General features: G+C 40.8%; 1 protein-coding gene across 8 annotated transcripts in view; it reads right to left on the minus strand.

Annotated features, from left to right (window-relative positions):
• The window catches only part of SCMH1 (Scm polycomb group protein homolog 1), a 170,439-nt gene that overhangs the window by 68,049 nt on the left and 89,669 nt on the right, over positions 1 to 12,721 (minus strand). For all 8 annotated transcript variants that reach the window (XM_059374323.1, XM_059374322.1, XM_059374324.1 and 5 more), the window contains one exon: positions 9,830 to 10,073. In XM_059374323.1, coding sequence (XP_059230306.1) covers positions 9,830 to 10,073 — 244 coding nt within the window. The remainder of the gene's footprint in view (positions 1 to 9,829; positions 10,074 to 12,721) is intronic.

The following is a 12,721-nucleotide window of genomic DNA, read 5'->3' on the forward strand; positions in this document are numbered from 1 at the left end:
AAAAAAGGCCTGGAAAAACAAGAGTATCAAGCGCTATCTGAAAAAGGCTTCAGGTGAAATAAGAAATAAAATTAGGACCAATAGATGGATATTGGGGAAAAGCAGATTTCAGTTCAAAATTAAAAAAAAAATGTTTTTAGTCATGAGAGCTATCACAAATAGAAAAGGTTCCTCTCTGGGAGGTTACAATTTCCCTGTAACTGGAAGAACTGAAGTAAGGGTTAGACATGTAGTTGCAGGGGATGATCTCAAGAGTCCTGAATCAGGTGGAAGTTGAATTATGACTTCTGAATTCCCTCTAACCCTGTGATCCTAGGATTCTATGCCTTTTCACTTCCTGTAAGGGTGACTGTGAAGTCTTCACATATTGGGAAGATAAGCTCATGTTGGTGGCTACAAGTTTCTTCCAAATCTGATTTTCACTTGAAAGTTTAAATTTCTCATTTACAGCAAATGCTTACAGGTGGTCTTCCTTGAAGTGACCAGCTCACTTAATTTGGAAGAAAGAGTCTGCCAAATGCACAAGTCAGTTGTTCTTTTAATTAAAGATGATGTTCCGTGAAAAAGTGGCTACTTACTTGAGCTTGCAGCTCAAACAAGCCCACAAGTGCATTTTCCTGAGACAAGTATTACACCTGGATATCTTAAAGCGGGGGAAACCGAACTCACAGAAGTTGCCAGAACACACACTGCTAAAGCTAGGATTGCTAAAGCTAGGATTTGAATGTAGATCTTTTGGTTTTTAAAGTTCATGGTCTTCTACTATTTTACCCTGGAACCAATAAACAAAACAAGAGTGTATCCCCAAAGAAAGGACAGAGGATAATGAACAAAACATGCCGAGTTTTAATAATGAAGGGCATTGGAGTGTTGGTGATTTCTAGGTTTCTCCAATGATCCTTAGTAAGGAGTCTTAGCTGCCCCAAAGAATTCATTATCAGATCTCTTCTCCCTCCAACAAAATGTACTATATGGAATTGGAAACTGATCTGTAAAATGTAAGTAAGTCCAGCTTGTGTGTGTATGTGGGTATGTGTCTACATGACATAGGACAGGAACAATGGAAAAGAAAAAAGGAACAGGGAGAAACCCATTTGGTTTACCAGTTTCCTAGACTGGAACCTTGTTTTCATTCACTGCAGTCTATCATTGGCCTTGGCATAGTTACTTAGAGGATGTGTTCTTTATTAGCTTTGCTCAACTTGGCTGGGTTCAGTTGTGTGCTGCCAGCTGGGTTGATGCCAAGGCTAAAACTCCACTCCTCTAAATTCAAGTTCACTTAATAAAGCATGCGTTGCCTCTTGCTCTCATCTAACTCGGTTAACACTTCTAGTTCTCCAGATCTAGCTCCTTCTCTCCCTCCTGACTCTAATTCCTATAGCATGGAGAGAAGACCTCTGCAACTATAACGACTTTTTGTGTTTTCTTGGGGGACCTTTTGGGCTGATAAATCTATAGAGTGGGGAAAAGAGAGGATAACAAAATCATGCATGGTGGGACCACAAGCCAAATTTAAAAACCTTCTACTACTGATATTCAAAGGAGTGACTGACCTTAGTTGTGTAGGGCAGCCGGTAAAGGGATTTGGGAGCAGTTTCTGTGAGTGGAGGGCTATGTGTTTTGAGAAGATGATCTGCGAATGGGTCTGGTGAAACCCAGGGCCCTCTGGGAGGCAGTGTGAGTGCACTGTGCCAAAGCAGACGCCGCTAAGCCACGCGGTTGTGCTAGCACATTCCAGCTGTTCTTAGTGTGAAACAATGAGTCCCAAGAGCTTATCAAACTCCTGCCTTCTTGCCGTTGCACCCTCAAAATCTTGTTTTTTCTTTGCTCTGTTTAAGAGTTTTCCAAGTTTTCCTCATCTCCTTTATATACGTGAATGCTTATGTTTTTCCTACTTAGTAAGTCATTAGTGAGATTATAATATTTCCTCAAAAAATCATCTCTTTAATTAAGGGAGAGAATGTAATTAAAGAGAGTTCATATTACTGGTTTCCAGTATGGCTTTCCTAAAAGCCACAGACACTGATTTAGAAGAGGGGCTTCTGCAATCTGATGTGTACTGATGCTGGCACACAGTAGGTGCTGTTGTAAAAGCCAGAGAGAACTACATGGGTCTGAGAAATCTGAAGACAACAGCAGGTGTGGTCAAATCTATGAACTGCTTAAGTCACATTTCATTTTTTCCAGGAGTTTGAGGGACTCCAGCTGTTTCACTGCATGTGCCAGAGCACTGCTACCATTCCCAGGCATCTGCGGCTGCTGAAGGCCAGGGAAGTGGGCAGGCCAAGAGGCAGCTCCAGGAAGCTGGAAGAGGGGCATGGGACAGGGCTTTTCTGTCCCTTAGGCAGATATAATGAGAATCAGAGGAAAAATCCAGATCCCCGCTTCCTAATCTAGTGTCACTCAAGTCATTTCCCCCTTTCCTTATTTCTATTTGTGTACTGTAAACATACAATCACGAGAAAGCCAGTTACGGGAGTGCTGGTTCACTGCTCAAACCTCATCTCCTAAGTATGTGTATCTTTTCTGACCAAAATAGAGCATTTAAATGCTTCTGTGCATAGCTCAAAAGCATTTTCTTGGGATGTCCAGGCATCTCACGTCAGATAGAACTAACATCCAGTGGGCGTCTGCCATGTGCTGCTCGGTGCTGTGCGTGTGCACGTCCATTCTCCCATTTCAATTACTCTATCAACCTGGGAAGTGGGCATTTCTCTATAACCTCCTAGCATTACTGAGAGGAGGCCGCTCGACAAGTGTCAGACACATGGATGGACACAGGCCAGAGCCCAGTGTGAGTCGAGTACAAGGCCAAAGCTAGAATAATGAGAAATTATGTGTGCAAGCATGTGAGTGTGTTAGGGAGGAAATGGTATATTAGAGAAAGGCAAGGCCTGGAACTACGATATCTGAGAGGGTGAAAAGGAAAATAGCCAAAAAGCCAAGAGGCTATCCTCATTAAAGGTACCAAAGAATTTGTTTCACTTATTAATCTGTGTGCCTGTACCTTTTCTGATATAGTTAGTGAATACACCTTCTCAGGGGACAAGGAGGGCATATTAGTTGCCAGAAGTTTCTAGAGAGAGGACATTCTCCTGTTTGCTGTGGCTTAGCAGCAAAAGAAGTTGGCTGGAAGGGCAGGTGGACAGCCGTACAAATGTTTCTGGAGATGAGTGCCCTTTGCCACTCTTTTTTTTTTAGAGCGCAAGAGAGAGTGAGCAAGTGGGGGCAAAAAGGGAGAGAGGGAGAGAGAATCTTAAGCAGGTTCCACACCCAGCGCAGAACCTGATATGCGGCTCCATCCCATGACCCTGAGATCATGACCTGAGCTGAAATCAAGAGCTGGTCGCTTAACTGACTGAGCTGCCCCTTGCCAGTCTCACTTTTGGTTATAAGGTTTCCCAAATTTAAAAACCAGAACATTAGTTTAAATAAATTTTAGTCTGGTGTTAAAATGAGAGTAGTACTCTCACTTTTGTAATTAAGTGAATAGCTTTATAGTTGATGAATAGAAATGGAATCAGAAAACATAGCATGACCTATTTCACTCAACAAATTAGTACTGAGTCAAGTGCTGGGGATATAAAGATGAAATTATATATTAGTTCCAAATAACAAGGACTCTAGGCAGTAATGAATCCTAACTTCGTAGACAAAACAAAAAGAAAAATTTTAGCTCTGTCACTAATGCTTTTACTGAAAGACTAGTGAAATTTTACATGTTGCAGGGGTACTTATTCGTTACATAAATAAAATAGGTATTGAACTGTAAGAACTCATATTTTGGCTCTGTATTCAAAGAATATGCCCCCCCCCCCAAATCTTTTTGTCCTTTTCACCACAATGTCACTCCTTCAATTCTTTCACTGGAATATTACAACAGCTTGTAAACAGACATCTCTGCCTCCAACTTCTGGAAGCCACCTGTCCTCTCACTGCTACCAGAATGATTCTTCTAGAACAAAAATCTGATCTGTAATCTCCCAATGAAAGCCCATTCAATGGCTCTCATTGCTTTTAGGACAAATACCTTGATCTTTAAAACAGTGCAAAAGGGGAGCTGTGTACTTCCTATGTTACTTGCCCAGCCTTTCCTCTTCCTAGTCCTCTCTTTACACTCTGCAATCTAGTTGTGTAAACATTTTTTAGGTCCTCAGCACACTGTTTTTAAAAATTTTTTAATTACCTTTTTTTTTTCTTTCTCCAGTCTTGGGCCTCCACTCCTTTCCCACTGCTAGCTAGAATTTTCCCTCCATCTCCCCACTCTTCCAGTTTCAGCTCAGATGTCACCTCCTTTGGAAGCCTCTTCCATCCTCCAAACTAGGCCCTTCCATACTTTATTACTTTATTACTTAAAAGCTATAATTCTCTATTTGTTTGTATGCTCCCCAAACTGTAAACTCTAAAGGGAGAAGCTCCATCAATCAGGCCACAGACCAGCACTCAGCTGTGACCTGGAAGAGCTTGAATGAATGGATGGATGGCTGAAGAAAACCAAGCTATCAGCTGACCTACATCCTGTGACCAACAGTCTGGCCTGGGTTGTGTTATTCCTGCCTCTACCCTAGTTTTTCCCTGCATAGTTTAGGATTACAATTTAACCAACCCCTTTTCTGACCCAGAATCCTAAAATGACTATAGTATAGTTTCCAACATAGTTTTACAAGAGGAAGACGCTATCTATGAAGTACGGGAAATACTTTTAAATGTTTCATAGAAACAAGTGGAAGAGACTTTCTGAAAGTTTTGTTTTTAAGCATCAAATTCTTACTCTCTAGACCAGAGTAATATTCCTGCACCTCAAGCCCAGCACTGAGTCAGCTTTTGAAGTTTTCTCTTTGTATGACGCCACAGGTAGAAAGGGTGGGATGAAAGGGCAGAAGAGGCCTGGCTGACCTTTTACTCCCACAGGTGTGCTCAAAGGCAGCACCTCTCCTGGACTCCCATATCAGTATCAGCATATAGAGAATAGCCAGACCCGGCTTACAGTCTATGAAGTCACAACAGACTGAAGTATAATCCAGATAGCAATACATTAATTTATAATAAAAACGTAAAGATGAAACAGCTTGTATCTCATGTTCTCTTCCTATTGTAAAACTGCATCGGAAGATAGCCTATGATCTAAAATGGGCTCACCCAGCCTGAAATCAGGGCAAGGGGGAGTAAGGTGGATGGTTATGATGGTGAAAAGCCCAAATAAGCATTACTGTCATGCTGAGTGGACTGCACTCTTCATTTGTTTTTTAAAACTTAAAAGGCAAAGTTGCCTTTATTTCAGTTTTATGTTAAGTCACACACATAAAAAAGTGATGAGTTAAAAAAAAAAAAGCTTTGGGGTGCCTCGGTGGCTCAGTGGGTTAAAGCCTCTGCCTTTGGCTTAGGTCATGATTCCAGGGTCCTGGGATCGAGCCCTGCAACAAGCTCTCTGCTTGGCCGGGAGCAAAAAGAAAGAGTTAGGAATTAGGAAATTCTCTGCTATAAGTGACCTGCTTTACATGAAAAAAAAAAAAAAAAAGCTTTTATCTTTTAAAACCAAGTACCCTGGATTAGTTGCAAGCTTGGTATTTGCTGCTTATGAGAGGTGGCTGGACCCCAGGAGTTCAGGAGCTCTACTCCTTAGCTCTACAACTTCTTAGCAAAGGAGAAACACTGGCATGAAGGAGTCTGAGAGAGATAGAGTCCTAGGCAGGTGGGGGGCACAGCAAGGTGGTAGGTGAGCTGGAATGGGAATCAAGCCAGAGACAGTCACAGGAGTCACTTGTTACCCATTCCCAAGAGCAGGAAGAGAAAATATCACTGAGTGGGAGGGCCCTCAAGGGTCACCTATTCAACTTCTCACATTAGCAATCACTTGCTCAAAGAAATAAACCGAGTTTGTGGCCCAGTTGTGATGAGGCCCCATTTCAAAGCTCTCACTGTATACAACATGGCTTCTTTCCTATTTCATATCAGGATCCAGAAGCCAAAATCCAGGGTCCCAAATGAAGCTTTGAAGAAAGCCTGAAGAAGAATGGGGAGAGTACAGGGGAGACATATGAAGGCAATATGGCTTGAAATGGCCCTGCCAGCTGGCGCTCCTGGAAGATCTCTATGACTTCGTCCCCTAGACTCAGATATCAAGAAAATTAAGTCACTTAATCCTCTGGACTTCACTTTTCTCATAAATAAAATTACCTGCGAATAATTATACCTAGTTCAGAGTTACCAGGAATATAAAATGAAATAAATGCACGTAAAAGAACATTAAGTAAAATCATTACTTTTCTTTTCCTACTCATTGTGAGCAAGAAAACTTCTCCTACCAAGAAGGCAGGAAGGGAGGAGGAGACGGTACGATTAGAAAGAGAACAGCCTTACCCAGAGAGAACATCTTGTTTTGAGAAATGAATTGAGTAACTGCATTTTTTCCACATTGGATCACTTGCTCCCTAGCCAGGACACTGAGGTGGCTGACGTTCTGCTGTTTCTGAGAGCTACACTACAGAACCTACTTAGGGTATGAGGAGTGGGGGGTGAGGGAGTCACTGGAGGAGCGCTGGCTGCTGGAATGGTGACTGAATGACCTGCTCTGGAAATGCCAACTGGAAGAAGGTCTCTCTCTACATTCTGAACCTGGTCCTTCTGGTCACCTTCTGTTACAAATCGAAGCTATCCATGGACATGAAAAAGGGCATGAAAAACAGTCAGCAAACACCTCTGGAAGAACCACAGAGCGAGTCATATTTCTTATCAGCAGGGTACACAGTAAGAAAGGAACACCCGCCCCACGACTCCTGGGCACGAAGACTCCCAGCTCTCCTGGCTCTTAAGAACGGCCTAACGGCTCTAAGAGATTTACCAATCCAAACAACACAATTCTCTAGGCAAGAAAGTGAGAAAATCAGCCTACTCATGGAACACAGCAACACAGCCGGGAGCACCAAGGGTTACCTTGTTCGTCTCAAGTAAACAAAAATGACTCTGCTACCATCTCCGCAGCACATCTCTTCCTGCTGCCTCCCCAGAGATAACTGCCTCAAGGGGCTTACAGCGCACACAGCAATGGATTTCTCACAGCAACTGCCCAATACTTGATCCTTGAAGCAGAGAGGAGGAGCACTTTCCTGAGGCAGGAAGTGTGTCTCCCCGCTGCCCTGCCCCCATTTCAAGGGCTCTCCACCTCAGTGCCACCCACCTCACCCCAACAACCCTTACCTCTTCCTTGTCAGTTACCCCGGCGCCACCCATTCTCCATAAGCAGCCCGCAGGATTTTTTTTTAAAGAACAGCTTTATCGATAGGTACTTCACATACCATAAGATTCGCCCTTTCAAAGAGCACAATTCAGTATTTTTAGTAGATACACAGAATGGCAAACATCATCCCTATCTAATTTTAGAGCATCTTTATCATCCCTGCACTCATCAAAGGCATGTCCCATTTCCCCTCTCCCCCAAGCCACTGGCAACCACTACCTAACTTTTGTCTCTGTGTTTCTGCCTCTTCTGGACACCCCATACGGATGCAGTCGTGCTGTGTGGTCTTTTGTGACTGGCTTGTTTTCTCTTAGAATAAGGTTTTTCAGGGTACATCTGTGGTGCAGCATATTTTGGGACTTCATTCTTTTTTAATGCCAAACTGTATTTCATATGGAGATACCACATTTTATTTGTCTGCTGGGCACATGGTGGACACATGGGCTACTTCGACTTTTTGGCTACTGTGAATAATGTTGCCATGAACATTCATGACACGGTTTTATGCGGAAAGGTTTTCTATTCTCTTGGGTGTATACCCATGAGCGGTATTGCTAGGTCACAGGTAACTCCACGTTTAACATTTTGAGTAACTTCCAAACTGTTTCCAAGGGGGTTGCACCATTTCACCAACTCACTAGCAATGTGAGCTCTAATTCCTCCATACTCTCACCAACACTTGTTACTGCCTTTTGATGATATACCCATGGGTGTGAATGGTATCTCCTTGTGGCTTTGATTTGCATTTCTCTAATGGCTAATGATGTAGAGTATCTTTTCAAGTGCTTATTGGCCTTTTATATGTGTCCTTTTTGGAGAAATGTCTATTCAAACTCTTTGCCCATTTTTTAACTGGGTCGTCTTTTTCATTGTTAAGTTGAATTCTGGATACAAGTGTCCAAGTGACTTTTTAAAAGTAAACCAGATCCTGTCACTCCCCTACAGAGTGCCCTCTAATGTCTCCCCACTATGTTTAGAATAAAGTCCAAATTCTCATTCTGGCTTTTGGGGTCCTAGCAGGTTTTGCCACTTTCCTCCTTGCACAGTGCATTCCAGTAGAAGCAGGCTTCTCTCTGCCCCTGAAACACACGCTCATTCGTGTGTCAGTCCCAGGACATGTATGCCCCTCCCTGCTTGGAATTCTCTTTCTTGTCATTCAATTTGGATGTCACCTTTCAGACATATTTTTTCTGAAAAGAAATTGCATCTGAAGAATCTCCCCTCTCCACCAAGAAAAACAAGGAAACTTTTGGCCATGATAGATATGTTCACTATCTCGACTATGGCTATGGTTTCCTGTATGTACATTATGTGTCAAAACTTTTCAAATGGCATACTTTAAATATGTGCCATTTGTTTCACTTCAGTTACACTACGATAAAGCTGTTAAGCAAAAACTCCCTTCACAATCACTCCTCCACTGCCACTGCCTCATCATACTTTATTCCTAAGGAGAAACTGACAATCTGAAGCCACCTTGTTAATTTCTTGATTTTGGTGCTTATCAACCATCTCATCCCACTAGAACAGTAGTTCCAGGAAGACAGAAATGTTTTTCATCTTTGTAACTGCTGTATCCTCAACTTAGCTAACGATTAAGTGCTCAATAAATATCAGGCGCCCTGACTGAGTGAAATTGATGGAGGTTTAGGAGAGACTGACAGACAACAGGAAGGGCGGTTTTCTATTCCCTCAGATTCACTAGTACTTTTAGACTTCAGGGATGAGATGCAGCTATCTCAAACTATATTCCTGGGTGATACCCAAGATCATTGTCATTAGAAATATAATTTATTGTTCAACTGCTCTGGTACTCTTCCAGTATTTTATATATACTCTTCCACCAGGAGTGGTTATTTTTATAATAATAGCACAATCATAAGAACATGGCATAATATAATATACATTATATAGTAATTGTAACAAATACAGTAATAGCATATAATAACTATAATAATAGCAGCAGTAATAGAAAAAAAACACTTGTTTAGCACTGGGTATTTAGCAGATACTAGGGAAGCATTTAACCCACGTCATCTCATTTATTCCTCACAATAACTTTATGAAGCAGGTGTTCTCTTACAGACGAGGAATTTGGGGGTTCAGAAAAGTGAACTAACTGCCCAGAGCCACGTGGCTGGTAAAAGAGGCAGAGCTGGGACTCAAGCCTACGTCTGTCTTGATGCAGAGCTCACGCTCTTCCCACTGCACTACAGCGTATCTCCACTGCTCTGGTGACACAGTGCTAGTCCGGCTCACGTGCAAAGCCCCTGAGTCCTGAGACAGAGGTGCATCCCAACAGATACCCCTCAAACTCTGAAACAGGCCAGGAACCAAACTGACAGAGAGGAGAGGCTAGGTGCTGAGGATAAACCAGGATATTTGGAGTGAGGAAACTTTACTTTATCCCAACCTCCACATCTAGCTCCCTTTGACATTTAATTCTTATTTCTGATTACTCTCAGGTAGACCTTGGTCTTCACCTCAGTCGCCTCCTAGGGAGGCTGAGTGAAGAGATGCCGCCCATGGAGATAAGCAATGCCCCTTCCCGACTTGGGCCCTGAGTTCAAGAGCTCACAGATGAGCCTTTACCTTTTGTGCCAGGCGGCTGTAGGTTGTCTCCAGTCAAGGAGCACCAGCCCACAGGGAAGATGTCCCGGGAGTCGAAGCGGCACCAGTAGTCAAAGGCCCCTCGCCACCCGTCAAAAGTGACAAGCACCTCTGAGCCCCGCACCTCCCCAATAGTGGCTGGGCAAATGAAATGAGGGTTCTTCCTGTCCACAGCTTCTAGCTTCATTCCCATTTTGAAGAAGTTGTGGGAAGGTGATGGTGGTTCCTAGATGAGAAACAGAAATATGCAGACCTAGATGCAAAGACAGAGGCATCTGTGTGCCAAAAGACCGCTACCAAATTTGGATGATGAGAAAGTGACCGGCTGCTCTATAAGATTTAAATGGAAGATTTAGTCTTTGTTTTAAATGAATTTCAAAGGGTACCAAAGTATTATCACTTCTTAAGGTCTAACATTTTACCATTTTTGATTCAGACTTTTTTTTTAAGAAATAAAAAGTAACAGATAAAGGTAAATCCCTTTTGTGTCCATTCCATATTTTCGTATTTTACTATATATACACACATCCATTTGCATACTTTAACATTTTATATAAATGATATCATACTGTACATATTCTACAATTTTGTCATTAACATTCTGTTCTTGAAATTTACCTATATTGATAACTCCAGCTCCAATCCATTTCAAGTGCTAATAGTATTCCATTATATGTGTATATCACTACTTACTCATTTCCCTTTGACAGACATTTATGATCGTTTCTAACTGTCCACTATTTCAAGAGTTTCAATGACCATTCTTGTATCTGTTCCTTTGCACACATGTGGGAGGGTTACTTTTGGAGGTGTGTGCAAGAGCAGAATTTCTGGGTTATAGGAGAGATGTATGCATCTTATGCTTTATTAAATACTGTCAAATTGCCCTCCTAAGTGGTTGTAGCATTGTGCACACTCTCTCCAACAGTGTGGATTTGTAATGCAGTTGCAAGGATAAAGTTCCTAGAAAGTGCTGTACACTCTGTTCTTTCCCTGGCCTTACACTTTGATCCTACACCAATAACACCATCCTATTAAATGGATATCTGGTAGAAAAAGTCCCCTAGTTTGTCATTTTTTGGTATGGCTTTGGGTGTTCTTTCTCCTTGATCTTTCACATGAATTTCGTATGATCTTTCATATGAAAGCTGATTTCATAGAATCAGCTTTTCAAGTCCACAGAAAACCCCTATTTGGATTTTGACTGGAATCCCAATGAATTTATAGATTAATTTAGGAAGAAATAACCTTTGTATAAATGATATTTAGCTTTCTCATCCATGAACATGATAGTATTTTCCATTTATTAAGCATTCTTTAATGTAGATTCCTTCTCTAATATGAAATTTTAAATTTTCTCTATAAATATCTCATGCTTACTAACATTTTTCTAGGCATATTATAATTTCATTGCTATGGTAAGTGCTATCTTTTAAAATTTTATTTTTAAGCCACTTGTTGCTATTAAATAAAAATGCAACTGATTTTTTAAAACTGATCAGCTGATTTAATACTGAGTACCTTATGATGATTCATATGTCAATTTCCTTGAGTGCTTGATTTATCAGTTACTGAGAGACATGTACTAAAATATCTCATAGCAATTGTGGATTTTCCAATTTGTCCAAATTCTGTCAAATTTTGCTTTTATATCTGAGGCACTGTTTTTCAGTAGTGTGTACTCTTTTACTGGTAGATAGAGGGCTCTTTAGAATGTCTTTCAGCAACAAAGTCTCCTTGCCTAAGATCAGTATGATTAGCGCTGGCTTCATTTGGATGAAGATTTGCCTAGTGTTGTCTTTGCTTTTCCTTACAATATTTTAGTGTCATATTTCAGTAGTGTCTCTTGTAAACAACATGTAGTCAAATTTAAAAACAATCTAATTGTATGTCTGAACTGATGAGTTTAAGCTCATTTTTGTGATAACTGGTGTATTTAAATTTATTACAATTATCATATTGCCGACTTTCTATGTAACTTGATTTTTCCAGGTTCCCTTTTCTCCTTTATAATCAATTGAATTTTCTTCCCTTTCCACTGCTCCATTGATTCAGATGTTAACTGTTTTCTTTATAATCTTCCAGTGGATTATTCCTGAAGATTATAACTGTACAGCTGACATAATTAAATCTAAACTCATCTTTATGTACAATCCCAAGCAATATAAGGACCTTAGACTGTTTTACTACTCCCGAGTTAATAGGCGTTTGGTAATTTAGCTCCACGTTGTTATTATACTTAGTTTATATAGTTATAGGCACTGCTTGATTAGCTTTACCCCCATGTTAAACAATTTTTCCTCACCACTACTTCTTCCATTCTTACTTTCTGAATTCAGTTTTCTCCCTCATGAAATAAATTTTCAGCTGTTCTTTCAGTGTCTATAATTAGTAACTACTTGTATAAATTGTTTGGAAATGTCTTGATTTTACATTAATTCTGAAATAATAATATGGCTAGATATAAAATTGTAGGTGGACAACAGTTTTTTCTCGATACTTGGAAGGTAACTGTTCTATTGTCTTTTGGCTTGTACCGCTGCTGTCTGGAAATGTGCTGCCGGCCTACCTGTAATCCTTTGGAAGGTGTTCTGCGTGATTACTTGTTCAGATCTCTCCTTTGGACTTCAGTCATATTGTGATGTTTTAAGGTATATATTCGTCTTTATTATACACTCTGGAAAATTCTGTTAATATCTTCCTGAATACCATTATTCTCTGTTCTTTCTAATTAATCTTTCTGAAGTTCATGATCAGCACATATCAGGCCTTCTAATATTATTCTCCTGTCTCTTCTTTTTAATATTTTCCATCTCTTTATCTCTCTGCACTGTGTTCTGGGGACAGTCCTTATATATGTCTTTCAGTTAATTC

The sequence above is a fragment of the Mustela nigripes genome, chromosome 14, assembly GCF_022355385.1.
Source record: "Mustela nigripes isolate SB6536 chromosome 14, MUSNIG.SB6536, whole genome shotgun sequence".
Lineage (NCBI taxonomy): Eukaryota > Metazoa > Chordata > Mammalia > Carnivora > Mustelidae > Mustela > Mustela nigripes.